The sequence below is a fragment of the Copadichromis virginalis genome, linkage group LG14 (assembly GCF_057382275.1).
Source record: "Copadichromis virginalis isolate Kocher_CV1m ecotype Utaka linkage group LG14, C_Virginalis_male_GT1.1, whole genome shotgun sequence".
Classification (NCBI taxonomy): domain Eukaryota; kingdom Metazoa; phylum Chordata; class Actinopteri; order Cichliformes; family Cichlidae; genus Copadichromis; species Copadichromis virginalis.
In genome coordinates, this window is record NC_140631.1 from 19,728,941 (window position 1) to 19,756,177 (window position 27,237).

The 27,237-nt window shown below is 42.8% G+C and overlaps 1 protein-coding gene across 3 annotated transcripts in view; it reads right to left on the reverse strand.

Moving 5' to 3' along the window:
* The window catches only part of ets1 (ETS proto-oncogene 1, transcription factor), a 35,232-nt gene extending 9,548 nt beyond the window's left edge, over nt 1-25,684 (reverse strand). Inside the window, exons 1-6 of one of the 3 annotated variants that reach the window (XM_085429772.1) lie at nt 25,618-25,684; nt 23,872-23,948; nt 20,280-20,427; nt 1,325-1,444; nt 546-746; nt 183-260 (exon numbers count right to left, since the gene is read on the reverse strand). In XM_085429772.1, the coding sequence (XP_085285898.1) occupies nt 183-260; nt 546-746; nt 1,325-1,444; nt 20,280-20,427; nt 23,872-23,940 (616 nt within the window). In that variant the 5' untranslated portion in view covers nt 23,941-23,948; nt 25,618-25,684. Of the gene's footprint in view, nt 1-182; nt 261-545; nt 747-1,324; nt 1,445-12,207; nt 12,605-20,279; nt 20,428-23,871; nt 23,949-25,617 lie in introns of those variants that run through there. The other 2 variants (XM_085429770.1, XM_085429771.1) reach the window with 2 other exon arrangements.
* Nucleotides 25,685-27,237: the final 1,553 nt, after the last annotated feature.

The window sequence follows — 27,237 nt, forward strand, 5'->3', positions numbered from 1 at the left end:
GTACTGAGGATCTATATCTAGGAAATAAATCCAAGAAAAAAAATGTGTGTGGGGGGATTATTTGCTAACGCTAACCAACTTGCCACACTGAACCACCTTATCTACTTCCTCTATTTGGATTCCCTTTCATATTTTAATATTTGTTTTCTTATGCTATCAGATTGACTGTGATGAATACTTACTGACAAAGTAGTCTGAGGTAAAGCGGGATTCCTGGAAGTTAGAGTTGAGTCCATTCATGGGGTAATGCTTTGTATCCTCTTCATGAAAAATAGATGGAGAATGAGAATCAGTGACCTCATCATTGATTTTATGTATCGTGTAACTGCATCCTGCTCTATCAAAAATTAATGACCTGAGCTAAATCGTGTCTTCCTGTTTGGCTCCTGTTACAAGAGCAAATACCAACAGTCCTAAACTGGAGTAAGCAGTGATGTCAGCCTGTGTAGTGAGAGCTTTCTTATTTGACTCACATCACAAAACTGAGACTTTTAAATCTCTTAAACTCATCTGATAATCAGAGGATAACCATCTTACGCTGTTACCTTTTTGAAGCATTTCCAAATGCTCCCAAAGGATGTCGCCCACAAAGTCAGGCGCCAAGTCCAAGAATCGCTCCTTCCCCATCGCACACAGGCTGGCTCCGTTGATGCCAAACTTGTCAAAATCGACGTTCTTCAGACTGAATTCGTTCACGGTCCACGTTAGCCACTCGGCCACGTGCTTTTCTGTCCACAGTCTAGGATCTGCACAGGATTGCAAAGAGTGGCAGTTACTGTTAAACGTCGACAACACCATCCAGACACATTTACTCAAATATTCAGGTCAGCTTGTGAATGATACAACAGGACAGATTCTCATTTTTTGCAGTCTGAGCTGGAGCCAACTTTCACTTAATAACCTACAGCAAAGTGGGAAGCTGAAGTGACTGTAAACCACAGTTGTAATGAAAAGCTAAAAAAAAATCATAATTTGCAGATCACATGGGTTGCTGTAATTGCTTCAGTTTTCAATGCCATCTCTTTGCTGTCTGTCTCTGTGTCTCAATTCTTGGGATGTTGCAATCAGTCAGTCTGCCTGGACTGAATATATATAATGCAACGCCATTTCTGGAACAACTGGGCGTTTCCTTTTCAGTCAGTCTTTCTAAGAGGTGCTTTCTCAGAATCCTCTGAAGAAAGCCGAAATGTGAAAGAACTGCAGATGTGTGCGCCTGATATGTGACACACTGAGGTATTCTTAGAGGGCTGGTGCTGCAATTTGAGTTTTCAAATGAAAACATTAACAGGAACTAATGACAGCAAAAAGCAGCTGGCAGTCTTACCTTTGGGAATACCCAGTCGCTGCTGTTCCTTTGTGAAGCCACTAAAGGTAGCCTTCAAAGCCTGGGACATCATCTCTTTACTTCCTGGAGTTAGCAGGGGGACATCTCCACACTCGGGATCTGCAAATCACAAAGAAGAATATTTATTTTGAGTAACACCAGCATCTGTTAGACTTGAAATCCAAATGACTAATATTACATGCTCCTTTCACTCCTATTGACAACTGAGGCTGCGGCAGTGCATCCTGTATTATATTTCATGCCGATAAAGCTCGCTGAATGGAAAATTTAATTGAGACAAAGAGGCGGCGGGAAGAGTCCTGTGAATGTGCGCTTCGGTTAGACATTGACACAGTTACGTGCGCGTGCATCCACGTCCACACAAACACAGCAAACATTTATATCTACCGTGATCAACAACATGGTTCAACAATTACATTCCGTCTAGACAGACACTGTCTCCATATCGGCTCCAATCTATTGAAACAAGGACTGTCACAGCTTTGGCTCGAACCTGTTTAAAAAGTAAGGGAGAGCCATGTCACTGTGTGTATACTGTGTTGGTAAACCCCACATTTATTATCTTCTACCTGTACATCCTGGGTGGGAGAGTGGTCAGTGGCCAGTGCTGCCCATCAGCGACACTATCACCTCTGCTAGCCCTCCTACCACGTCGCCCTGACACAGTGGGCCTACTGTCACAGGACCCAGCGCGGGGTCAAGCATTCTCACAGGTCAAGGGTCGAGGGATGAGGTGATGATGTCACCGCGGCTGCTGGCGAGTGACTTGGAAAGTCGGGGGTGGCCCGTCTCGAGGGGATTCAGTTACACACTAGGGTTACTGTTCTCGGCTCACAGCCAGTGGGCAACCAGTGGGACACAGAGCTCCCTTTGATGGCTTTAAACAGTGCCTGATGACTCGCACTCATCTAATTAGATTTACTGGGCTGCAGAAGTATGGCGATAAGGGGGCAAAACAGAGGATATGATGAGGAGGAGAGAAGGGGAAAGACCCTCTGGCCTCTAATATAAAAACAGACTAGTTAAAAAAACAAAAACAAAAAAACCCCCAGCAACCTAGGCTCAACTTGTAAACAGCCACAAAAAAAGAACCTAGAGTTTCAGTTAGGGCATATTTTATCGTTTAAATCTCCAAACCGTCCACACACATTTGCACAGCACACAATTACATCTGTTATTATCTGTTACTGTGCAGTAAAGCTTAATGTCACTTTCTTGTGTACTCAACTTTTGGGGGGGGGGGGGCAACGTGCATACGGCAAAACTTAAAAACACAGCAGGTCAGCTTAGGTCTCAAGTAGGTTAACATGCAAACACATAAAAAAATCAAAGAGTCAGCCAGGTCTTGATTTTGGTGGTGAGTCTATTTCTTTAGATCATTTTTTTCTTTGTCCATTACATGCAATTTCAAATCATTAATCCTAGATCACAGAAAGGCTTGTCTTCAGGGCAAACAAGCTGTGAGGAGTGGGTGTGTCACACTTGCAGCACCGCCATGTGTCAAACCCAGATGTTCTGGCATCTCCACTGGCTGGTGTTTTATCTGCCAGCAGTATACTAGAGCAACATACAGTTCATGCTTGTTTTCACCACTGACGTCGCGACCTTGTCTGGAATGCACAGCAGCTTACCCCCCCGTCCCTACTTCGCCCATGTAACCAATGTCTGTCTGGCTGTTTGTAAAATTAGGTTTCCCAGTTTCTGTTTTTTCGGTCTTTAGGTCGTTTTTTTTTTCCCCTTTTCTTCCCCCTCTCAAGCTTTTTTGCAGCAGACTGGAGAAAAAAGACAGAGGAGCTCTTTGCTTCTTCCTGTGATTCAATTTGGGCTGTAATAATATAGTCTGAACAAACAGAATGTAACCATTTCAGTCAGAAGTGAAGGTAAAAGGTTGAAGAGTTGAGAACAGCCATTGTTTTACAGTCTCACACAAAAACCCAGTTTAACTACTGTCAGACATGGCTCACACATCAAAATAAAGCTGGTTTCTCTATTTGACAAAAAAAAAAAAGACTGCAAGGTTGTCTAAGTTTCTACTGAGCTCGTTTTGCTTTTAAGTAGTGTTGGTAATGCAGAGAGGTACATGTTGCAAATGGCTGCAAACTGAGATGTGACCGGGGCTCAGACAGTCTGTGCTTTGATGTGAAAGCAAAGGCAAAATGTGGCAGTTTATTTAAGCTGGCTCAAGTGGAGTTTGTCTGCACTTTCAAACCGCTTACACCCCTCCCTCCACACCGCTTTTATCAACCCATCCGCACCGCGTACTTGCCCACACAGACTTGAACCCACTTTAGCACTAAATCTTCCATCAAAGACACTTAACACTACAGTGCATGAGAACTAACATTAGACACTAGAGAGAGTAAAAAGAAAAATGTGAACCCCGTCTACAAAGCATATCATTATTGGGTTGTTTTAATACTTCTTGAAATCCTGCTCAGGCTCTAATTCAAACCACAAACACAATTTAAAAAAAAGAAGAAGGTTGACTGTCAGGTGACAGTCAAATAGTGTGTTTTGTGTACATACACTACTTTGTTGTAAATTTTTCTTTTTGATCTGAGCTGATCTCCTAAAAACATGATGCAGAATGTTCAGCAAGGCTGAAAGGAGAACGCTAAACGTAACAGTGAAGTGATAATAGAGCAGTCTCCATGGTGAATGATCCATATGAAAGTTATCTGCGGCAGTGCTAATGTACAATGTGCATCCATTAGCGAGAGAGGCGAGCTTGGATCTAGACAGTCTCGAGTAAATGATGAAGTCCTGATACGATTTCAATGCCTGCGAGCCCCATTAGATAGAGAACGGTCAGTATGTACTGAGAGCTAGAGCATCCACTAGTCATCACTTTCCACATTAGACTGTGTGGGTCTGTCCGCAAAATGAGTCCCATCCACTTAGCTCATGAAATGTGGGAATGGATGTAAATCACAGGCAACATTATGGCATTTCACTGACAAGTATCTGACTTAAAAGAAGAGAAAAAAAGAAAAAGAGCTTCTGCAGCAAAATGTACAAAATGAAACCAATTTTACTAATGAGGTAAAAACCATATTAAGTTCATCTATGCTAAGAATCACTGACGAATTGAGACTGATGTTTAGTCTAGATTACAGTAAAAGGTATTGATTAGCCACTCTCCTCTTGCCATGAAATGAGTAATGGACAAGCTACTGAGTGCGACGACGATATTTCCCCCAGGGGTTCTCGCTGAGGCTGTTCCACCTTTACTGCTCTGCCCTTGTGAGCAAGGCCCAACCCAACTTTAGACAGAGGTACTTCTTTGGCACCTCAGGCTGTTAAAGTGACTCACATAAACACACATATACATATACACACCAAATTAGTGGCCGTCTTTGCCTGTGCGCCAGAGCGTGGGTGTGAAATTGGGATTTTCACAGCCAGGGCCAAAGTCTATTGGGCTGGAATAGGCACGGATGGGCAGGGCGGGACAGGGCTGGGGAAGATAGCAAGAAAGCATCTTGGGTGGGTGATGGGTGACTGAGTTGGGTGAGGGGTGGGCAAAAAAAAAAAAAGAGCGAGAGAGAGAGAGCGAAACCAATGAATGGGAGGTTTCATAAAGCTCCCTCTCTTCTCCTTGTCTGTGGCATGACATCACAGTGGGATCGGTGCCATCTCCCAGCCTCTGGCGGAGAGTTAGTTCATTCATAAAGCCTGGACTGCTGCCTCTGCTCCGAATGATGCAATGATACAACAGAGCAGGCAACCAGACCCAACAAATAAGGGACAATATGCTTTCTATCATGCGATTGAGCTATAAATAGGCCTATAGTTTATGAGTGGGTGTGTGTTGGTGTGAGGAAGCAAGATCGGACTGTGAATAAAAAAATAAGGACAAGATCTGAAAGGGTAAATCAAAGCTGGGCTTTTGATAGCCTTTGTCAATAGCAAGGAGCCAGTACTTAGGACTGCATAGCCGTTTATTTATATCAGATTGTGGCAATTTGGGTATCCCGCTATTCGCACATCTTAGCACATTGGGGGGGGACGTCTTTATAAAGATCTGCATAAGTCCATTTCCTGTGGCTGAGTTGCCACTTCCTGTGGGAGGTGAGGTGAATTGAGGGTTCGGGTTCGGGTTAAAACATTTCATAACAACCACTATGGGCTTATACCCTTCTTGATTATCCCTACATGCACACACGTACATATTAAACAGGATTACGGCAAGCTGTGAGGAAAAAAAACAGGAGCTCCTGGTTAATAGTTAAGAGCTTATAATTAGTTCTTCAAGGCAGACCAGCCCACAGCTGACCAGAGGTGACAGGAGTATGTGAGAATGCCTTTGATGGAGATACATATCTAGACCCCCGGTCTGCAAAAGCAGGGTCATAAACTCGGCTGGTATGAAGGGGACCCATTCAGCACCACAGAGTGATAAAGTGGTGACTGAAGGCTGCAGTGGAGCAAAAGGAGAAGAACGGGGTGGTGGTCTGGTTTTAAGAGGGCTGCTTGTTCAGTCAGCCAGACTGTTTAAATTTCCATCTCAATGCCAAGAAACCAGGAATTGAAGTGTATGCAAGGCGATGAAGCCGGCCAGACCGGCAGCAGACCTTAGCATGCTTCGAAGCAGGACAACGTCAGGCTGAAGTCCTCCCACGCGCAAACCAGTACAATCCCACCATCACAGGCAGCAGTGCTGAATAACTAGTTTTATTCTTAGATCTTCACCACTGCCTTCTGGCTGCCCTCCTGAAACACAAGCCTGTGGTGGTGTAAAGCTGCTGTACGGGACAAGCCTAGTATTGCTGACATCTGTCTTTGGCCATGAAAATAGAGTTGCCCAGGATCATCACCACCACAGACACACTGGCTACTGAAGCAGACAATAAGTCAGACTAATACCCCATAGCTGCCTTTCTGTTTTTCTTTCCTCCACTCCCTCCTTCTCTGAAATCATATTAGCCCATGATGTGAAAGTGCATTAACTCTACTGTTTATGCTATGGCCTCGGTGCTTGATATGACATTCACTTTGATCCACGCCATCACCAAGAGACACTTAACATTATTTTTCTTTTTTCTTTTTTTTTGCTAAAAGCTTGTTAGAAATTCTGTCCTAGAAAAATAAAAAATAAAAAAATAAAGAGCTTTCAGCAGGATTTGGCTCCTTGCTGCAACTTTAACTGGCTAAAAGCTGCACTGGTCTGTCTTTAACAGTGTGAAAAGGTCTGTTTTTACTTACTTAGTCCAATAAGATCAGTTCATCTTGTTTTATGCATCAGTGCATAGTGGAGAAAAAAAAAAGGGGGGGGGGGGGGGGGGGTTGACAGGGAAGTGCTACAGTCCAGAGTGCAGGTGGCGCTAGCCTAGCCATGTCCAGGCTCCATTGCTGTTATAAACAGACATGGGATGCTCTGGAGGAACTGTTTAGGCGTTAAACCAAACACACGACATATCTGACAAACAGTTTACTTTCTGTGTTGCATTTTTTCCACAAAACATGGTGCCTGCCCCATTTTTAGTCCAAATTGATACATTCTGCAATCGGGTTCCTGATACACGCACGATTCATGTGGGACAGTATAAAGATGCACGTTCACACACTTGGATGGAGCCGTCTGCAACACAACCATGCTTACGGTTTGCAACATGTATGCTTGTAACGGTTGGGTCCAATTAGACATCATACATATACACATATAAAAAGACTGTTGCTTGTTAGACGGCGAACTTTGGGCGGCAGATGGATACTTCATAAATAAATTCTCCCAAGACCGCCATGTTTTCATGTTGCATGCCTCGCATTCCACCTCTGTTTTACAATCGCCAATGTGCTTCTCACAGCTTTCTTGTTTTCCTCTAATGCGACCAAAAATGACTCGCGGTCTGAGTGGCAAAATGGTCTCAGCTCAAGAAGATGAATCGCTCTTCTATTTTGGGCTCCGTGTCAGCTCCACAGCTAATAGGAGCGTAAAACATCTGGCCACATCTTTCTTCCTTTATCTTTTTTATAAAGATATGCACGCTTTTCACGATGCTGTGAAACTTCTCGGGTTTGGCTGACTGTACTGATTGAAAGATTTAAACTAGGATTTTGATAGCTGGAAAGTTACAACTCAGGGTTTTGCAATACGAGATGGAAGTGATTTCAAAAAACATGAGACTAACGTTGCAGTTGTGTAAACTGGTGCTCGAAATATCTTATCTCACTCTCTTTAGTTCTCTCTCTTAAACACACACTCACATAGACAAGCATACATAGACAGGGTGTGACTCATTTAGTCAAAGGATGACTGGACGTACGGGGATATCGTGCTGCTTCATTTGACACTGTGACTGGTCATGATTAAAGCAATGACCAGATCTTGTAAAATTCCTGCTGGTGATTCAAAATGTGGTCACAGTTACCTTGAAACCACACATAAAACAAATACACGTTGCAGAGCAACAAAGAAGTGTCTGCAATAAGAACTTACGTGAAGCAAAAATAACAATGGTCTACACTCCCAATTTCTACGACAAAATAACAGTGATGAAATGTTTAATACAAAAAAAAGTACTCTAACTAACACAGCCCATAAAACACACACTCTGGACATATGTCTTCCATTTGACTGTGTCGCTCATTACAGGCATCGCAGAATCATACTTAAACGCCAAGCAAACACCACCCCTCTCTGTCATCTGTTGCTTTGGCGGGCTGGTCGATCTACATACATCTGACGCTGTGGGTCTGATATGGGCACACTCGGTGGCTGTGCCCCATTTGCTCACCTGATTACAAAAGCAGCATGCTATGCACACCAACTCCGAAAACAGGTGTTGTGAAGCAAGCATAGACAAAAGAGAAGAAAGTGAGCACAATGTAGAGCACACGCCGAGCAAAATAAGTTATCCGACTTCGTTGTGGACAGCCGAACATCTGCACTGAAACAAACCGACTACCTTTAAAGACAGTGGACTGATCCCCAAAGCAGGCGTGTTCCTAAACCGGCCAAGTTTCCATTTTATTATAGGAAATACAGCTACTAAATGTGGAAATATAAAACAGAAACTCTGTGAAAAAAAAGATTTTCACGACAATGTAGAGATCCGTGGGCAGTTGTTGAAGGCCTTTCTGGACAGTGAAAAGCTAGTCAGGGTTCCCCGTCATACTAGTAATGAGGGGCAGAGGACTGTGATAGCTGTAAGCTAATCAACACCGGCGCATAGCCAGTGGCGTGTGGTGTAGCAGGCGTCTAGTCCCATGACTCAGGGATTACAAACTAGGAATGACTGGGGATGGGACAAAGTGCATTCACCGGGAACTCACTACAGTATATACCACATCAAGGGCATGAGAGAAACTCATGTGGCCAACAGAAAGACATTGAAACAGAGGGAGAAAGGGAAAGGAGGGGGGAAGAATGCTAGTGGAGGAATTGAGTCAGTGGGTGGGTGAATGACTGAAAAGAGTAACAAAAAATGCTTGTTAATGCTTTCTGTTCCTCTCTCCTTTGCTTTGGTTGTCGGTGTTTTTATGTAATGCAAATAAAATCAGAAGCTGCGAGAAAGGCATTCTAGCCTTTGTGATCTCTTTTGCTTTTATAGCCATTTACTGTAGCCTCATTGGCCACACCTTGGTAGCTCCTCAACCCCTTACTCACCATATGCTTATTATTTAGTCGACTGCTGTCTGTGGAGCTAGCACGCCTTTTTTATGACTAAGCTTTATAAGCAAATATTAAGGTGTGTAGTCACGAGGGAAGCATCAAGAAAGACCCACGCACCATAACGGTTTTATGTTTCTATGGGCAACGCAACAGATGTAGGAACCAGTGAATGGTTGGCTGACTGGATGCGGGAATAACCCATTTAATGAAACAAAGTGGCACCACTGTGCAACACTGAAAAGAAAGAAAGAAAGAAAGAAAGAAAGAAAGAAAGAAAGAAAGAAAGAAAGAAAGAAAGAGTCATTGTGAAAGCCAAATTGTCACAGGGAGTCCCATTGAGCAAACTGATATCTGTTGCCCTCTAGGGACAGTCGAATCCCATTCAAATGAAACCTCATGTTAAGTAGGTGAGGCTGGACTAAAGTTTTGATCTCACAAACTAGATAGTTCGACACGCCAGACATCAGAAGAAAAACTGACCCGTTTGCTCTGTTTGGCCCAGTTCATTGACAGACCACATCAAGAGAAGCACAGATCACCCAAACAGTGTTTGCACAGCTGCTAGCCAGCCACGCACACTCAAACACTGGCATATATTACACTGTGCTACTCAAGCAGTGCTGTCACAAACGCACTAAAGAAAGAAAAAAAAAAAAAAACTTATGTAACTCCCTCATTCCTGACTCAAGCTACTACTCCTCTCCACAGTGCACCAACATGAGAGGAACCATGAAAGAGAAAGTAGGTGAAGTCCTTCTATGAGTCTACTGTTTTTGCCATGGCCTGTATGTGCTTGTGCATCTGCTGCCTTTTTTAAAGTGTGGATTTGGATGCCATATAAGGTCTCTCGGAAGAAACGTCAGAACTGCCAGTTACAACAAAGTGCAGCATTTTTGATCAGATAAACCTGAACCTTGCCAAAGCTATTTCTATGCTTCTATGCATACCACCCAGCAGGGCATATTCACAAAACATTCCTGTCTTTCACTGAACCTCGACCTTCAGGCCTGGCAGAGACATAAACAAAACAGGGACTGCTCATTCAGGTCTAAAAACTGTATTGTAAATAATTAACTCTGTTGAATATTAAATCCATCACTGGGCAGCCATAATAAATGTTTCTCAAATGTACTACAATGCGCCTGGTGAGGTAATGTTCTACACTATCTTTCAAATTAGTCTCTGTAGAAGTTTCCTCGTGGCTAGAGAGTGCTTTCAGCAACAACAACCCCACCGGCTGGGTCACAACAAAGTAAGCTTGGGGTGCTTCGAAGTGAATCCCATAACAGTGAAGTAAGCAGTGTTATTTTGGGTTTACCTCTGCGCGAATGACTTTTAAAGAGTTACCTCTGCTGTCACTTCCGTCAAAAAAAGAAAACAAACAAAAGAGCAAGGTGGGCTAGAAACCACTTAAGACTGTTAGCAGGGTGTGCATGCATGTGCAGTGTGTGACTGCAGGTGTTATTCAAAACAATGCCATAGACCTGACGGGGCTAAAGCTGAGCTGCCATCACCACTTGCTGCAGAGGTGCTTCTCACAGTAACAGTCCAAGAACTTGACCTGTGTGGACTACTTTCTTTCAGTAAGCTGTAAGCAAAGGGCAAGTGCAACTTGGTCATGCCTTTAAATTTGTTATTTCTTATCAGGCTGAAGAACAGCCTTGGCCATTGGTAGTACATCTATCTTGCGACTATGGTAACACCAAGAAGTAAACAAGAACAGTGTGCGTGAGTGTGTGCGTGTATGCATGCGAGAGGGAGGTGAAGAAAGGATGTGTTTGTGTGAAGTTGTGAACTGCTCCTTGGCAGGCTTGGCTTGACCTGAGTGCACCCAACTTAGCGTAAGTAGGAGCGAGAGTTGCGAAATGCTTTTGCAAGATTGTGCTACGCTTTGGCAACAATTCTGCAGCTGTCAGCAGAATTTGCGACTTTTGTGTGATGTGCATGTATGAATCTATGCTCTGCAGGTATTGACAGCAGGGAGAAGGCGGTTAATGTGGTGAGTCACAGCCCCTTAGTGGGTCAGCACTAGCAATTAGTATCAGATTTCCATGATGCATCACTGCTGCTTGCTACTCTGCTAATAGGTTCTCTGCACCTGAACTGCAAAAGCACAGGGGGATTGGTTAATGTAAAAAGCTGCTGAATGCAAATCCTGCAAACGTGCCACCATATGCTATGAAAAAAAAAAGATAAAGAGAGAAGTGAAACCACGCAAAGGTTTAAACCCCAACACGAAAACAGCTTACAGTTGCGGCCTCCCCTGCCTGCGCCCTGGACTACCCCTGGAGTGATCCAAAGGGTTCTGGGCAGTGGAGTTAAGAGAGAGGCAAGCCTCAGCACTGCAGATTCATCACCTCAGCCTGCCTCTCCTGATTTCTGGAAAGTCAGTTTCAGCCACTAAAGGAGGAGGTGGTGGGGAGGGAGGCAGAGAAGAAAGGGAGAAAGAGGAGGCAGTTTGGTTGGTGGGTGAGGGGAGGGGAGGGGGTTATTAGGCACCACTGCCTGTCTCCCATGCCGGCTGGGCAATATGCCTTGGATTTCTCCAGCATGGCATGGAATATATGGGTCAGTGTTAGGTGAGATCAAAGCAGGATTAGAGAGATAGGGTTACCATCTGTACAAAAAGAGGAAATGTAGCAAAACTTAACTCGGATAGCTGTTCATGCTTGAGATCATCAGAGAACTGTCATAAAACATACAGCGTGTCTTAAAGTGGCAGCTACACACATGCATAAACAGTAAAAGTCACACTGCTGTTTGCATGTACTAGTAAAAATTGCCAATGCTATGCAAAGCAGCATGCTTTGTGATGACTGATCATAAATGTAAAAAGTCCAGTGTCCTAACTTTTTTTTCATATTAGCACATCATCACATCTGAAACAGTCACACCTGTCAGAGCCGGATTTCTAGCAATACGGAGCACACACACACGCACGCATGCATGTATGCATACAGTACAGTCTATTGCAAGACTCTAGACCCTCAGGCATGATTTCATCTTTCTCAAGTCTTGCCTGTAGAGTCCAATATTGAGCAACCAGCAGCGCCTTCATCAAAGAAATGCGTTCAGGACGTTATGTCCCTCTCTCAGCTCATCTACTTGTTCTCGAGAATTAGCAGCGTGCTTTACTGTGAGCGTAATCCGGAGACAGCCGCTTGTGTTACAAAGAAACATTGAGGAGTAATGTACAGTAAGTCTCGTGTTAGCTGTCAAAGCGCTCAGAAGAGTTGAGATTACTCACCGTCCATTTTTTCAGCCTTTATGATTGTTAACGTCGGTTTCATATCGACAGCTGCCGTCATGATCATCAGATCAGCGTGAATTAATAACGCCGCCTCCCTCTTTAATTCTAACACCTCCAAAAGCGCAATATATTTCAAAGGAAAAAAAAAATCTTCTCCTCCTCCTCTGGCGTCCCGATCAGTTCTTGGTTTTGTAAAAAAATATATATTTATATATATATATAATATTCTCCTCTCACACTAAAAAAAAGAAATGGAAAAGAAAGAAACGATTCAGATTCTTTTACTCCTAACTTATCTTTCTCCCTCTCCGGTACACACACTCCCTCTTTTCCTCGTTCTTTCTTACTCACTCACTCACACACTCACTCACTTACTCCCTCCTCTGTATCTGTGGCTATGGGCGTTGCATTTGTGAAGAACCAGAGTGCGACGACAGAGAAGGGGGCGGTGACTGGGAATAACTTGCTAGCTGATTCACAATTCAATTACAAGGACCCCCCCACCCCCACCCCCACCCCACACCCACCTCTTCCCTCTAGACCCCCCCCCCACACACACGCACACACACACACACACACCAGCTCATGTGAAAGCTGTTACCTGTGACCCCGAGCAGCCTACATACGTCATCGTACGCACTCGGCGCCTTGCTCTTGATGTTGAGAAACACGCTGGTGATTTGATGATGAACATTTTAAATATGTATACACATATTTTTAAGAGAGACTAACGGAAAAAAAACGTCTTTATCACCTAATTTAGCATGCCAAACCATTAGGAATGAATTAATGTTGATCTATAAATCAGAGTCTGAGTTATTAAATCAGAGTTATTAATGTGTGGAAATAGTATTTCTACTAAAATCTCAAAACAAATAAGCTATATAGCTGAGATGAAGTTACTAAGAGCTAAAAGAACCTGGACTGTCTCTGTCCTATATATTCTGTGGGTCCAGGCATCCTCATAACTTGTAACTCACCCTCATAAACACCTCAGAGTATTTCCTGTTCAGGTTGCAGAGATCAATAAAAGTCAGCCACGTCTGTGTTCTTTATGCTGCTGCAGCACAGTCACAACAAAGTTTGTCTTTACAAACAGTTGCCCTATTAACCTTTATTGAAAATGAAGATATAAAAATAAAATAAAAATAAGGCACAAAAGTAATGCGAGGTTTAGTTGTCTGGATGTTTAAATCGATCTGCATTACCGAGACCGTCAATGAAAATCTAGTTTGGGAAATGCAAACTGCTTTTTCTTTAGTTTTCTGCTCGCTTTTTTTTTTTTTTATCTGCCAATAATCAGGAACAATGACCATGCCTCACTGGAAATTGAATCATGTATTTGTTCTGCTGCTGAAAAAGAATAAAGACAAAAGAAAGACTGGGCTTTTTGCCACAGTAGGACTCCACTCTTCACAAGCTACTACCATCAAGGAGCACCTCCCATGGCAACAGAAGCTGTAATAACAGATGATTCATTTTTAACCAGGTTTTGTAAGAAATTTAAAATGTAAATAATTTTCTTTAGAGCACATATCCCACAGCCAGCCCCATCTTAAGAAACCTAGTTAGAATGAATCAATGGTACATCCTATGATGCACATCCACACGATACATCTGCATGTCTTGTACACTTGTACGTCTAAATGGGACGATGTGGGAGGAGGCTGGGGAGCCAGGGATATTGATCACGCATGGATTTTTTTCAACTGGTGGTACTTCACCGACTCCATTAGCAGCCCTGGATCGGGTTTCATTGCCCTGATAGGAGCCTCATCTGTGAGGAGTGCTGGTGGGTTCTGCGGTGAGAAAAGCTGCCTCACCAGGGAGGGAGGGGGGCTTTAAAGTAGAGGGGGTGATGGAGGAGAAGAATGGAGGAAGAAACAGTAGCTCTCCAGCAGTCAGCACGTCGGTCTCTCAAACGCTCTGACTGAACCTCTTTGTCTTCTGTTAATGAACTCCCTTGTATCTGCTCTTAAAAGGACAGCCTGGGTCCTTTTGTGCCTAAGGGCAGCCATTTAGAGTTTAATGGTGTTGCTGACTAATATCTGGGCTGGTGACACTCTGGATGATTTTCACTTTGTTCCTGTCCATCTCTATTGATTTACATATTTTGTTAATATTTCATTTGATTTTAGTGATGAAACGTGCATACTAATTGGTAAACTAATATCTTAATAATAATCCTGTTAAAAAGTGATTACAAAAGCTCTTGAAATTCTTGGCTCCACTATGCATCTGAATATATTTATATTATGTTAGTACATTGTTGAGCTGTTTCTCAGAGCAGTGGCCATTGCCTGGTGTACAATGACCCTTAAAAGCAAGGCGAACAGCACTCTGACATGAGGAAAGGTTAAATGCTAAACAATCAGCTTCTCATCATCAGTCGTACAAGCTTATTATAACACAGTTTTGAACAATCTGAATTCCATAAGCAACTGCTAAAACAATTGTGTCATTTTCTTTTTAGCAATAAACATGAAACGATCGTCTCATGCATGTACAGTACCCCCAGGACACATGTCCTAGATCAAACAAGTTTTGGTTGCAGTGTCTCTTTTTCTTCACCTGGCAAATGCTGTTTCCATGGTTTTGACAGTTAGCTGCCTTCACTCATTTGTGTTGCTGTATAGCACCCCCGGCAAAAACAGCCTTCTCTCTCTCTCCTCGCTGCTGCTTGCTGTCAGTCTCTTACTGGCACATCTGTGCTTTCTGCCTGTCTATAATCCTCAGATGTAACCGTTGCACCTGCTACTTTTCACAGAGTTAACTGAAAGGTTATTTGATTTAGAGCAATCCATACAGCTGTCAAGTGATATTTGTCTTTGATGGCGGCACCCTCGCAGTAGTTGCAGGAGCCTTGGATGCTCTGAGGCTTTCGATGTTTGGCGTGTGCATTCTCACACATTTACAAACGCGAAGCCTTAAAAGATGACTGGGATAAAATCCCAAAGTCCCAGAGAATGTCTATGATCTGATGGGTATGGTATTTGCGTGAATAGAAGCCATTTAGCATGTAATCAGTCAGTCATTTATTTACAGCCACTCAAGCACACACACACACACACATATGGGACACGCACACACACACACACACAGGGCAGACAGTCAAACAGTAAAACAGTGGGGTCCTTGTGGCTTCTGTCTAACAGCTCAGTCTCAGCTCTATCTGTGGTGGATGCTGTCTGAAGGTGCCACAGGCTGGATGCACTCCTGCTGAGATCAGAGGGTTAGCTGGGACAGGAGTGCTGTGTCCCTGTATGTGTGAGTCTGTCTCTGCTCATAGATGTCTACTGTGCTTGTGCACATCTCTTTCTTATGCCTCGCATTCCAAAATCTTTTTCTTCCCGAATGTGTTTGTGCGCGTGCATGTGTTTTTGTGTGTATGTGTGTGCGCACACGCCGCTAAATTGTGTGGATGTAAAGTGCACTGGGAAAGTAGCAGGGCCTCCCTGAACAAAGGCTCAGCTCTTTTCTGAACAATTAGCTCCGCTAAAAAGGACATCTCTTCCTCCATTAGCGGCACCACGTGCCCCCCATCACTCCATTGTGCAGATAATTCAATTATCCCCACCCCCCTCCGCGTCTCTTTGCCTCCCAGACCTCCCTTTACTTGTCTTGCGTTCTTCTCCCTCCCTCCCTCCTCTCCATTATTAGCACAGTCTCGCAGTCTGCTAGTCCTCACAGCTAAAGGGATCATACATCAGTGTTACTCTATGTTTCATATGAAAAATGAAGGTTGTGTATCATAGTAAATAGCAACGCCCAAAGGAATGATCCACTCAGTTAAGAAACAAGCAGTTGTTGGATTCTTTTTTTTTTCCTTTGGTTAATTGTTGTATAAATTCAGTTTATATTAAAATGCTAAAGTGAGCAACTGACCATTAACTATTACAAAGAGGACTTGACTCAACAACCAACGCAAATTACGGGATACAGTTAGAGGAATTCACTTTTACCACTACTGGTAAAGCACGCTCATTGTTTTTAAAAGCTCTGCATATTGCTATGCTCACGACATAAACATTAAAACAATGGGAGGTCTATCACAGGATTCATTAAAGCACCACCTTTCCTGGTGAGCTGGCATCTGTTGCATCATCACCCCCGTCAGTGATTGCATGTCTTTCAGAACTGCATGTTCTCCTACTGAAGTGGTTTGTAATTAGTCACTGCGCTATCAAGAGGAACTTACCACACGAACACTTCCTAGAAATATGGCCTGTAGAACTCTGGGAAAGGGAAGTTTAAAAAATGATTGGTACTTAAAAGCAGAGCGTTTCCAAAAAGAGAATAAATAAATAAAATTACAACACTAACAGAGAAGAAAGCAATCATTTTTCAATCAGGGTACAATGCCAAAAGCTGTAGGTGAAAAGGGGAAAAATGCATTTCTGACGATCTCAAGTGATATTTTTAAAAAGCATTGGAGAAAATGGCTCATCAAAGGAGAAGAAGCAAAAAAATAATTTCAAGATTTCAGTTAACCAAAGCAGAACTTTGAATTATGGGATAGAGATTCCAGAGTGGCTCTATTGTAAACCGTGTCTCAGAAGCCTAATGTGGAAACTCATTCAAACGGTTCAGACATCTAAAAATAAAACTACAAATGTGCAGTGTAGTAGAAGCAGATGAACTCTTCACTATTTTTATTGACTTGCATTTCTTGCTTTAGCTCTATCACCATGCCATGCGCTTCAAATGTGCACAGTTGTGTAGCCCATTCCCCCGCAGTTGTCTGCCGCTTTTCCGTGTTTCCACTCTTGTTTTGTTTTATTGTTAGAGGGGGAAGTGTGCGCTGGCCTGATTAGTATCAATGTTTCCTCCTTTCCCATAACCCTCCAGACCCCCGCAGGCTGCCTGTTTACTTTTAGAAAATAAAAAATGGGCCTTCGCCCGTGAGGACGTGCCCCTCATCAGAGGCGAACCCCCCCCAACTCCACTCAAGGCCCCACATCTTAGATCCTCCTCCCCTCATCTCTTCTCCTCCCACCACTGCAGTCCCACTTCTGTGACTTCTCTTTTTCCCTATCCATATTCTCTCCTAAAATTGTACTCCACCCCCCCCCCCCCCCCCCCCAATTCCCCTCCTCTTGCAACTGTCCAGCTGTCAAATCACATCATATAAAACACAGGCCAATGGTCTCTGAGTGCCAGATCACAGCTGTGTCTGCGTGTACTAAATGGGAGTGCATGTTTAAATGTACAGTGAACTCAGGAGAGCCTGGGAGTGAATGTATGTGTGTGTGCGCCTCCCTGTATGTGTGTGTGTGTGCCTGTTTCACTGAATGGAAGGATGCTGTAATACAATACACACAAGAGTGCAGGGTGTGAATTTAATGAATGAATACGCGAGTGTGTATCACTCCAGGATGTTGGTGGAGCGTGTTTGCATGTGTGTGATTTCTGTGCCTGGATTTTGGTGAGATTGTGCAGAAATGCACCCTCACTCTTTTATTAGCGCACACACACACACACACACACACACACACACACACACACACACACACACACACACGCATACTTAACTCACACATGCACATAAAGTGAATTTCCTCAGTGGGCGTTTGCAACAGATCCTTTGGTGTGAGTGTTGGAGAGTATAGAGTAGAGCTGGGTTAGTGTAAACATTACCATGTCATGGCTGTTGTCAGGAAGCAGTGTGTGTGACATTGGGCTCAGGGCCAAGCATGTAACATCCTAAATCCCTGCCTCACATCTGCTCTGTATCTTTTCTTTCTCACAGTAACACGTTTCATTTTAAACACACCCAGTCCATTCACAAGGGGAAAAATAGTGACTTCAGTTGCAAAATCAGGCTCTAACCACCTTAAAAGACACACAAAATATTTCATCCCAAATATCCAAGACAGACATGACATGTTTGTGTTTATATTTATAGCGCCAATGGATTTGTTACATGAATATACATAAAGAGGGGGGTTTACAGATGTGAAAAAATAACAGAATTTAAAACTGGCAAAACCTCAGTGGTCTGAAAAAGAACAAGTATGCGTTCAAATACGAGAAATCTCCAAAGCTCTGCTTGCACAGCACCAGAAACTTAAAATTGTTTGCACCTGTATTTCTAAGTCTACACAAATCGTTTGCGGGTATTCAGAATTTGCAAATGTGAAATTATTAAGAGAAGTTTCTCTTTGTTTTTTTCAGTTTGAAAGAAATGAGTCAAATCAACGGCTCGGGGTGTGGAGACTGTGTCAGAGATTATTGAGCAGCTTTTTGAGGTTAACGGCAACTCATAACAGCGTATGGTGGTAGGACAGAAACCAAAGCAGTTCTTATGACATTGCTGTTAAGAGCTAAATGACTCTAACCGCATCTCCAGGTGGCTCAAATGCTCTGAGACCTGCGGTCTCCATGGATTTTGGAGACGAGAACGAGAAAAGAAAAAAAAAAAAGAAGGTCAGCACTCGGTCATTTTTTTCCACTTAGCAATGTTTATGTCAATGGTTTAGCGCTGGGAGGAATGAAGTGAGTGCTCCAAAAGAGTGTGTCTCTGTAACAAACATCAGCAAATCCCATCAAATCCTGACTCCCTCTTGTACTGGCGTTTGCAAGCATATGCACACACACACACGTACAAACACACACACACATACTCTCTCTCTCTCTCTCTCTCTCTCTCTCTCACACACACACACACACACACACACACACACACACACACAAACACACACACACACACACACACACACACACACACACACACACACACACAAGCACTTAGCCCCCCTCCACCTCTCCAGAGACCAAACCAGAGGCTTGGGAAAAAGATGGCCGCCCTTTGGCCCCCTGTCTTGCCCCTGCATCCAGCTCAGGGAGGTGACGGAAGAAAGCCTGTGCCCCCCAGCACCCCTATCTTACTCCCGTGGCGTGTGTCCCAGTCCAACAGCATCAATCACTTTTGAGAAGTAGAAGAGGCCAGAGTCAAACGCAGGCAAATGCACTGGGAGGAATGTTCCAGTTTAAAATAAAACTAATTTGAAAAACAATGAACGAAAAAAAAAAACCTAGAAAGAGAGGGCTGTTAGAAGAAAAATGAAGAGCATTTGCCCCCAGAAACAGAGTGGGAGGAAGATAGAGAACGTAAGAGAGGGGGGTATGAGGGTATCTGGTAAAGGCATTGCCCTCAGGGTCAGCATCACCAACATCCCCCGTGCAGCAGACGCAGAACAACAGGCCAAGTTGAGACTCTGCACGCGTGCATGTGTGTGTGTGTATGTCCTTAAATGTGTGCAATACTGAAGTTGTGGAAACATAAATCTGTTCCACTTTGGGGTCTCTATTAATAGGAGCAACGCATGTCCACAGTGTAAATCATCACATTTTACTTTTGAAAGCTTGGTTTAAGGTTAGGTTGCGGGTTAGGGAAGATGACAATCAGGTTAGACCCTTGTCCTGAGCTCCCCTTTTCCCCATCTAGCATACAGCAGGGACTTTTTTCACATAACTGGAAATACTCAGTTTTATTTAAGCATTGATGCCTCCTTCATAGAGCCTATGCAGGCAGCTAAGCACAAGATGTCCACTCAGCTTGGTGTGAATTTTCCAGACAATTACCTTCACTATTCTGTACCTGGAAGATGATAAGTTAAAGGCTGTCAGCTCTGACTGAAACAGGCATCGGGGTTTGACATTCATGGTGACAATACATGTGTTAAAATAGCTTTATTGTGTTATAACAACAAAATGAGCAAGATTTGGTGTGCCATGATCGAAGAGATGAATCCATTTAGCATACAAACTCTTTTGGTTGCTCTTTGTTGTTGTAGTGCCGAATCACATACAAGAAGGAATAAAAAGGAGGCAAATTGTAATCTCTATTTTCTGACAGATTACCACTTCTGCATCTTGTGGTTTCATACAAGCTATGACAATGTTTCTATCAAGCAACTAAGGGTCTATTAGGAACATTAACATTTGATTGTAAAAGGTTAACTTGATCAAAACGCTATCACAATTAAAAATTGTTAAATTATGGGTCCTGGTTGAGAATCAGTTCATAAATACTACATACACTTGACATCAGACTGATGATTTCTTACCTGTAGGGCACATTTCACGTCCGTCCGGAACCTCCTGCAGGGGTATATCGTGAGGGTAAAGGGGCTGTGATGGGTAATACTGCTGATGAGGGTGAACCACACCTGGGTGCTGGGTCTGTGGGCCCATTGCCACACCTCCACTCTGCCTCTGGAGACAAAATGAACAATGGAGACAAAATTTAATTTGTAATCATTTATCCACAAGATGACAAACAGAATGTGCAGTTGCATGCATTCTCTGCATGCAACTGCTCATTCTTTCTTAAAAGAAATCTTTTTAAAAATCACCCAAACTTCACAAACGAGGGATGGGGACTTTTTATTTGATAAACATTAAATAAATCAGTTAGCAACACAAAATGTGGTATGGACTTAGTTTATGCCTCTAACATTAAGTTATACAGTCTTCCTAATTGGGATTTTGGTTATAGTGAGCTCAGATAGCATAGCTAATGAGGATGTATGTGGAAAATGCTCCTTTTAAAACTTCTGTAGTGTGTGAGTGTTAGAATAAAAGATATGGTCAGGGTTTAAAATCACCCAAAATCACTTGAACCCTTGAAGAACAAGAGGAAAAGCCTGTTGGTTAGTGTGCCTTTCCATTGAATAATTATGCAGCTAAATTTGATGTGTTAACCAATGAAAAATGTTAACGTATGAGCTTATCAATATAGCTGTCCGGTGGCTTTGTCCCAGAGTGTAACCTTGTATTTTGGAAACATTTTTTCATTGTACTCACATACAGATAACCCCTGCAGCTAAATTTGACTCATTCAGTTTATCTTTGCTCTGTTGTTTTATCCTGCTTATCGCAGAACTGTTCACGTAAGAGGCTGCACTGGGGGGGAAGTCTAAAGTCAGCACTTGGCAGCAGGGCTAAAGAGATATAAAATTCTTTGAGGAAACAAGAGACAGTGGCGAAGAAGATAGCCATTTTTAGTAAATCAAAATCTAACTTTGACCACTCATGAAAAACATCAGGAAATAGCATTCTTTAAAACTGGCGTTTTTCTCACAGGCACATGACGGCTTATATAACTGGATATATAATTGGATATAACTACAGCATCCTATGATTTATGTCACATGTGTAAGTGACAGCCCCAGCAGACAGAGTGACTGGCAATCTGATAAGCAGCTCCTGTTTAAGCACTGCACCATTTATCAGTAGCTATCTAGTTTTATGGATGACTAACATGACCAAAGAATCGAGGAGGCCAGTTTACAAGGTTCTTGAGAGATTTGCATTTTCTATCAAGTCAGTCAGCAAAGGAGGGAAAGTTAGATAGGGAAGAAGGGAGCCACATGGAGGATTTATGGAGTAGACAGGCTGTCGCAGATACCAATGCAGATACCATCGACACCATAATATTCAGCTCATTCAGCTCATGTAGAACAACTTTAAATGTCGGGGTCAGCCTATATTTGGAGGAGCCTGCCTTTATAATGCATGCTTTTATATGGCCTACCTGTTATTTTAGGGACTAAAGTATTGGGAAATCTAATAGAAGTTTAGGGTCAAGTAATTTCTCAGGGGGACGACTACTGTCGACTACTGTAAATGAAAATTCATATATTTTGGATGTGGGGCTTGCAATGCTCACCATTTTTGAGTATAAGTATTAGCAGCATCCTGTTTGTTTTAATAATCTATGTGAAGCACATTGAGTTTATGTGTAGTGGAATGTGTGAAAATTACATTTTTTTTCAAAACATTATACCTATTAATCAGTGAGAGCATGACATGCTTACTGTTGTTGCAGAACTGAATAGTCTTTGGTGTATAGGACTTCAGCATTCTTATATAGCATGTATGTGACGCAGTTAGATGTATTTTTGTGTTTGGCCTCACTCCAGTAATCCAGTTAGACCATTCCATGTACAGAAAGGCATAACTTTAGAATATTGCAACATATTTTGCAATATGGTGAAGAAATCTTACAGTGCACATGTAAAAACAACTGAAACGCCCACTGTTACAAGACGCTACATTTGTGTCACAATCAAACATATGCGCACAAACACATACTCAATTACCACCGAGTGGTTTTAAGAGGAAAGCCCTTGTCTATTGCTAGCAAACCAGGCAGATTTAATTAAACATACCTTTGTGTTACTTGAAATGTGGTCTATAAGGGTTCTTAATATACTTAATACAAATGATGTGTTGTTAACAGGTTATAATTTTTTGCACTTTTGCTTTTCTGCAAAGACAAAATGTAAAGTTCCAAAAATAGCCGTGTCTGAAATCATACATCCATATGTCCACGCAAACAACTTGGAGTGCAAGAAAAGTGAGTTGCAAATTTAGATCCAAAATCTAAATTTGCAACTCATTTTTGAGTAAAACAATGAGTTTTCTTTGTACATTGTGGAGGTAATGAGTGATTCTGGGTACAGCCCCTGCAACCTGCTGCTGTTCACTCCATCCTTCATGTCTGGGGTTCTTTCATTGTGTTCATTATTTGCGTGAAAAAGATATGTAAAGAAAAGGATTAATTCAATGCATTACAAAAGGTAAGGTTACAAATGAAACTATTTGCATTTGTATCAATTTCATTTTCAACAAGCTGTGTGATTCTTTGAGTTTTTCTTTTTCTTTTTGCAGCTGTTTTCTGAATACTGCCTTTGTGAAATACATAGAACTTAGATATTGTCTTAAAGAGAGAAAAAAATATCAGAGCCTTTGCTTTTTGCTGATAATTTATGTAAATTCAAGAGAATAAAGCTACCGAGGTGACATGGGCTCACCTTTTGACCAAGCTGCCCTTGTATACAGTAGTCTCAATTTCAAAGGCAAGCCCCACCACCTGAGCCAATTAGGAAACAGGGAGAGGCATCATTCTGTGTTTTGTATTAGAACGGGGTGGGGTTGCCATTTGCATGTAACCTCAGTCTATTATCCTAATGTGCTGGCGCTCTGCATACAAATGGAGCCATTTATTTTGCAGCACACTGGCCTTCACCCTTCAAATGCTCACCTGACAGGAATCCCAATGTTCCCAGCAACTGTCTCTGACTTTGTATTCAGCACTACCATTTGGAAAGTGTTAAGGGTTCTTGCAAACACACTGCTGCAAAGCACAGTGCGGGTGGCTCAGCTGAGAAAAGTGCTGGTCTGCTGGGGTTGCCTGACTCCAGTTTGATTGGTTAGTGCCAAGGCTGGAGGCCTAGGTCTCATTATTTACAATATTACTTGCTAAAGAGAAGTACACAGTGCAGGCTTGTTGTGCAACACAGAGGAGCTCGAAAGGGCAATTTCACAGCCGTGTAGAGAATTGTCTTGTTCAACAGCTCTGTTTCCTAACTTTTGATGAAATCATGAGGAACAGCATGTACAGATACAGGCGCTTTTACTGCAAACCCTGGTGGAGTGAACTGAAAAAGAAATAGAGTATCCTCCTGTAAGGTGATGGAATCCAGAGTTGCTAATACACTGACAAGAACACCACTCTAATGCTCCTGCACACATTCCTGCACTGAGCAGTTTGCACACACACACAAACGCTCATTCGCTCACACTCGTGGACGGCTGTGTGGTAGGTAGCCGAGGCAGTCTTAACACAGAGATAATTTACGAGGGAGGTCTTACCAGTGTGCCCAGACGGTCACAGGGGTGAAGGGCTGGGTAGGAAGAAACTGGATCCATGTAGTAACTCATCACGGACACTGTGGACAGGAGAAGCAGGGCCTGCTGAAGGGATCAACGTACAAACAGTGCAGGCAGAGAGAGGCAGCCTATCCGTCACACGCTGTCTACACTTTGTGTGTGCAGGTCCGTGGTATATGTGCATGTATGCATAGGTGTGTGAGAGAGGAAAAGCTGGGAGAGGGAAGGGGGTCAAGAAGGAGACAAGATAATACAGGGAAATAGAAATTTGAGCTGTTTTTTTAATAATAATAATAATAATAATAATAATAATAATAATAATAATGGATTGGATTTATATAGCGCTTTTCAAGGCACCCAAAGCGCTTTACAATACCACTATTCATTCACTCTCACATTCATACACTGGTGTAGGCAAGCTACAGTTGTAGCCACAGCTGCCCTGGGGCAGACTGACAGAAGCGAGGCTGCCATATCGCGCCATCGGCCCCTCTGGCCAACACCAGTAGGCAAGTAGGGTAAAGTGTCTTGCCCAGGGACACAACATCCTGTTTTCATGCCATTTTTTACATTTGTTTTTGATTTACAATATATATTTGCGTTACTTTATTTCTATTGACACGTAGTCAATCAATCAACATCTCACATTGCGCTACTTCATGGTTTAAGTCTGACAGGATGTTATTTTTTTAAGAAAATCTTGGTATGTTCTCAACAAAAATGAATTTCAGCTGATGTAAATCCATCCACTAAGGAACATTTCCACCACTTCTTCCACTATCTTCCTCCCTCCCATTACACCAGTCTGCCTCCTCCTTTCATCTACCTCGCTTCTTCCTCCTCTTCTCCTTCACCCTCCTTCCTCCTCCTCCTCTCCTTGCCGCCCTCCTCCACGCTTCTGCTTATCACTTAACATTGTTTACTCAAAGCAGCACCAACAAAAGAGACTGAAAAGTGAACTGAAGGACTGCATTAGAGGTGGGTTGTGATATGGGCAGTGTTGTGTTTCATACAGGTCTCATCTTCGTCACATTCATATGTTAAGCAATTTGGCATTTCTAGTCTGTGGCAGCTGCTGACAGAAAGATGTGCAGCCGCTCAATGCTTGCAGATGTTCGGCATATCAAAAATAAATAAATAAATAAATTTAAAAAAAGATTCAAATGCTTTTATTCCCGTAGAAAGAAAAAAATAGCACAAAGTGAATAATTACTTCTGTCAATCAAACGCATGCCTTACTTTTAGCCGTTCAAGTCTCTCTGATTTATTGAGAAAAAGGCAAAAAATCAATAAAAAAAATCAATAAATCACTGCTAGATAAAACATTCATATAGGTCTAACTCCACATTTAGTCATATGAAGAGATGCTATTTATATATGAAGCTACATTTCGGAGCTCTGTTAGAAATCAGTTTAAAGCCCGTTAATTGAAGGCAATTAGCAATCCTGAAGTTTCTCTTGTTCAGAGAAAATAAAATAAAACAAAAACGTGAAGGCAACTTTTTATGCGCAAAATAAGTAACGGTGGAACAGGTCGGAAACAACGCGTCACGCATTCGGAAGAATTCCTGACGGGAAAAAACTAAAACTTTAAAGCCAACACTTTCCCTCTCGTGGATCAAAGGAGCGACGAGCGCAGATAATAACAGCGTCTTCTTATTCTACCACTGACCTGTAAGAAGATGCAGAAAGAAAAGAAGAAGAAAAAAACAACAACTTTGCACTTACCGACTGCGGTGTTTAAAAGTTTCCTGTGAGCGCTGGACAGCTGAGTGTGACAGCTGAGCGGTGGACTGCAGAGATGCTGTACCTGCCTCGCAGCGAATCCCACGGAGGAAGAAATGATATGCACACTTTTAGTCCCTCCCTCAGTCCTACGGTGATCCTCTCCAAATCCAATTTTTCCTCTGTATGTAGTCTTTGGACTTCACATGTGGTTCACATGCAGCCACAGTAGGTGTAAACTTGTAGAGAACCTGTGCTGCCATGTGTAGCTTTTCCTCTATTTTCAGTCAGCTTGTGTTTCAAAAGATTATAATATCTATATTCTCTTTCAGTAAATATAACAGTGTCATTTTTTTTTAGCTAAATTAGATTTAGGTTTGTTTATTTCCTTTTTCTTTTGGTTTGTTTGTTCCTCGTCCTCCATCAGAGTCATGACAGGGAGGAAACAGCAGGGAGGCAAAAAACAAAGGTTTTGACTATCATTGCAACTGTTGACTTTCCTGTGATGTTGTCCTCTGACACCGTTGTTTGTCTGACATGCAATTTTTTCTCTCTCTCTCTCTTTAAAACAAGGATCTCAGATGTCTGAGCATGTGTGTCAAGCAGCAATTTTACATTCTTGTATTATCGTAACCTGGCACAGTATCCCAGACTTCTTAGATCTGGCATCGGCTGAAATTACCTTTTAAAGGAAACTGTGGCTGTTAGATCAGTTTGTCTTAGCAGAAAGCACCTGCATATTTATTTACTGTACATCACTGACCATCATATCATCCTCCAACCTTTAACTGCAAGCGTCGGCCGGTGCATGCGGGACACTGATTAAAGCAGTGGTAGGAACACTGACTGCTCTTCTGCGAAATGAGAAGCCCCCCACTACAAGGCAAAATCTACATCCACATGTTCTGATAGAGGACAGTGATAAGTAATCGAGATTGGGCAGTGTTATCTGTCTATTTGCTTATTCATTGCTGCATTTGTTTGCTTATTTCCACGCTGAAAACTCACAAGCTTTCCACAGCATTGCTCCCTAACAGCACCCCCCCCACACACACACACACACACACACATACTGCTTCTTCTCCCCTCTTCTCTCTCTCTATCAGCTCAGCACTCAACACTTGCGAGGCATCTGAAACACCTTGTGGCTCCATGATAATAGCGTGACCTCAGTGCCGCATTTGTTTGAATTAGAAAGTGCACGGTCCAAACCTCCTGACAACCACTGCTCTTACCAGTAAATCTTAAGTCTGGGGGGTAAAGAGGTGTGTGTGTCTGTGTATGAGTGAGTGAAGAGCTGTGGGGATGTGGGGTGGGGGTCAAGTCCAAGGTGAGAGGCGTGAAAAAGTACCATAAGGGGCTTTCTCAAGACCTCATCTGAATCCCTTGGCGTTCTCAGGGCCTCAGCACTCTGGGCCCCCAGGGGACACAGATGGGCAACACGTCGAGGGCAAAAGGCGAGGGTATGACTTATTGCCATGTGGAGAGAAAAAGCACGAGACGCGCCCCTGTGATGAAACCAAATTGAATAAAAGCGGGGGTGAATGAGATCCAGATCTTCAGCCGATGCCCTGGCAATGCTGTTTCAATTAGCCGGCTCACCAGTTCAAAGGCGAGGCCCCA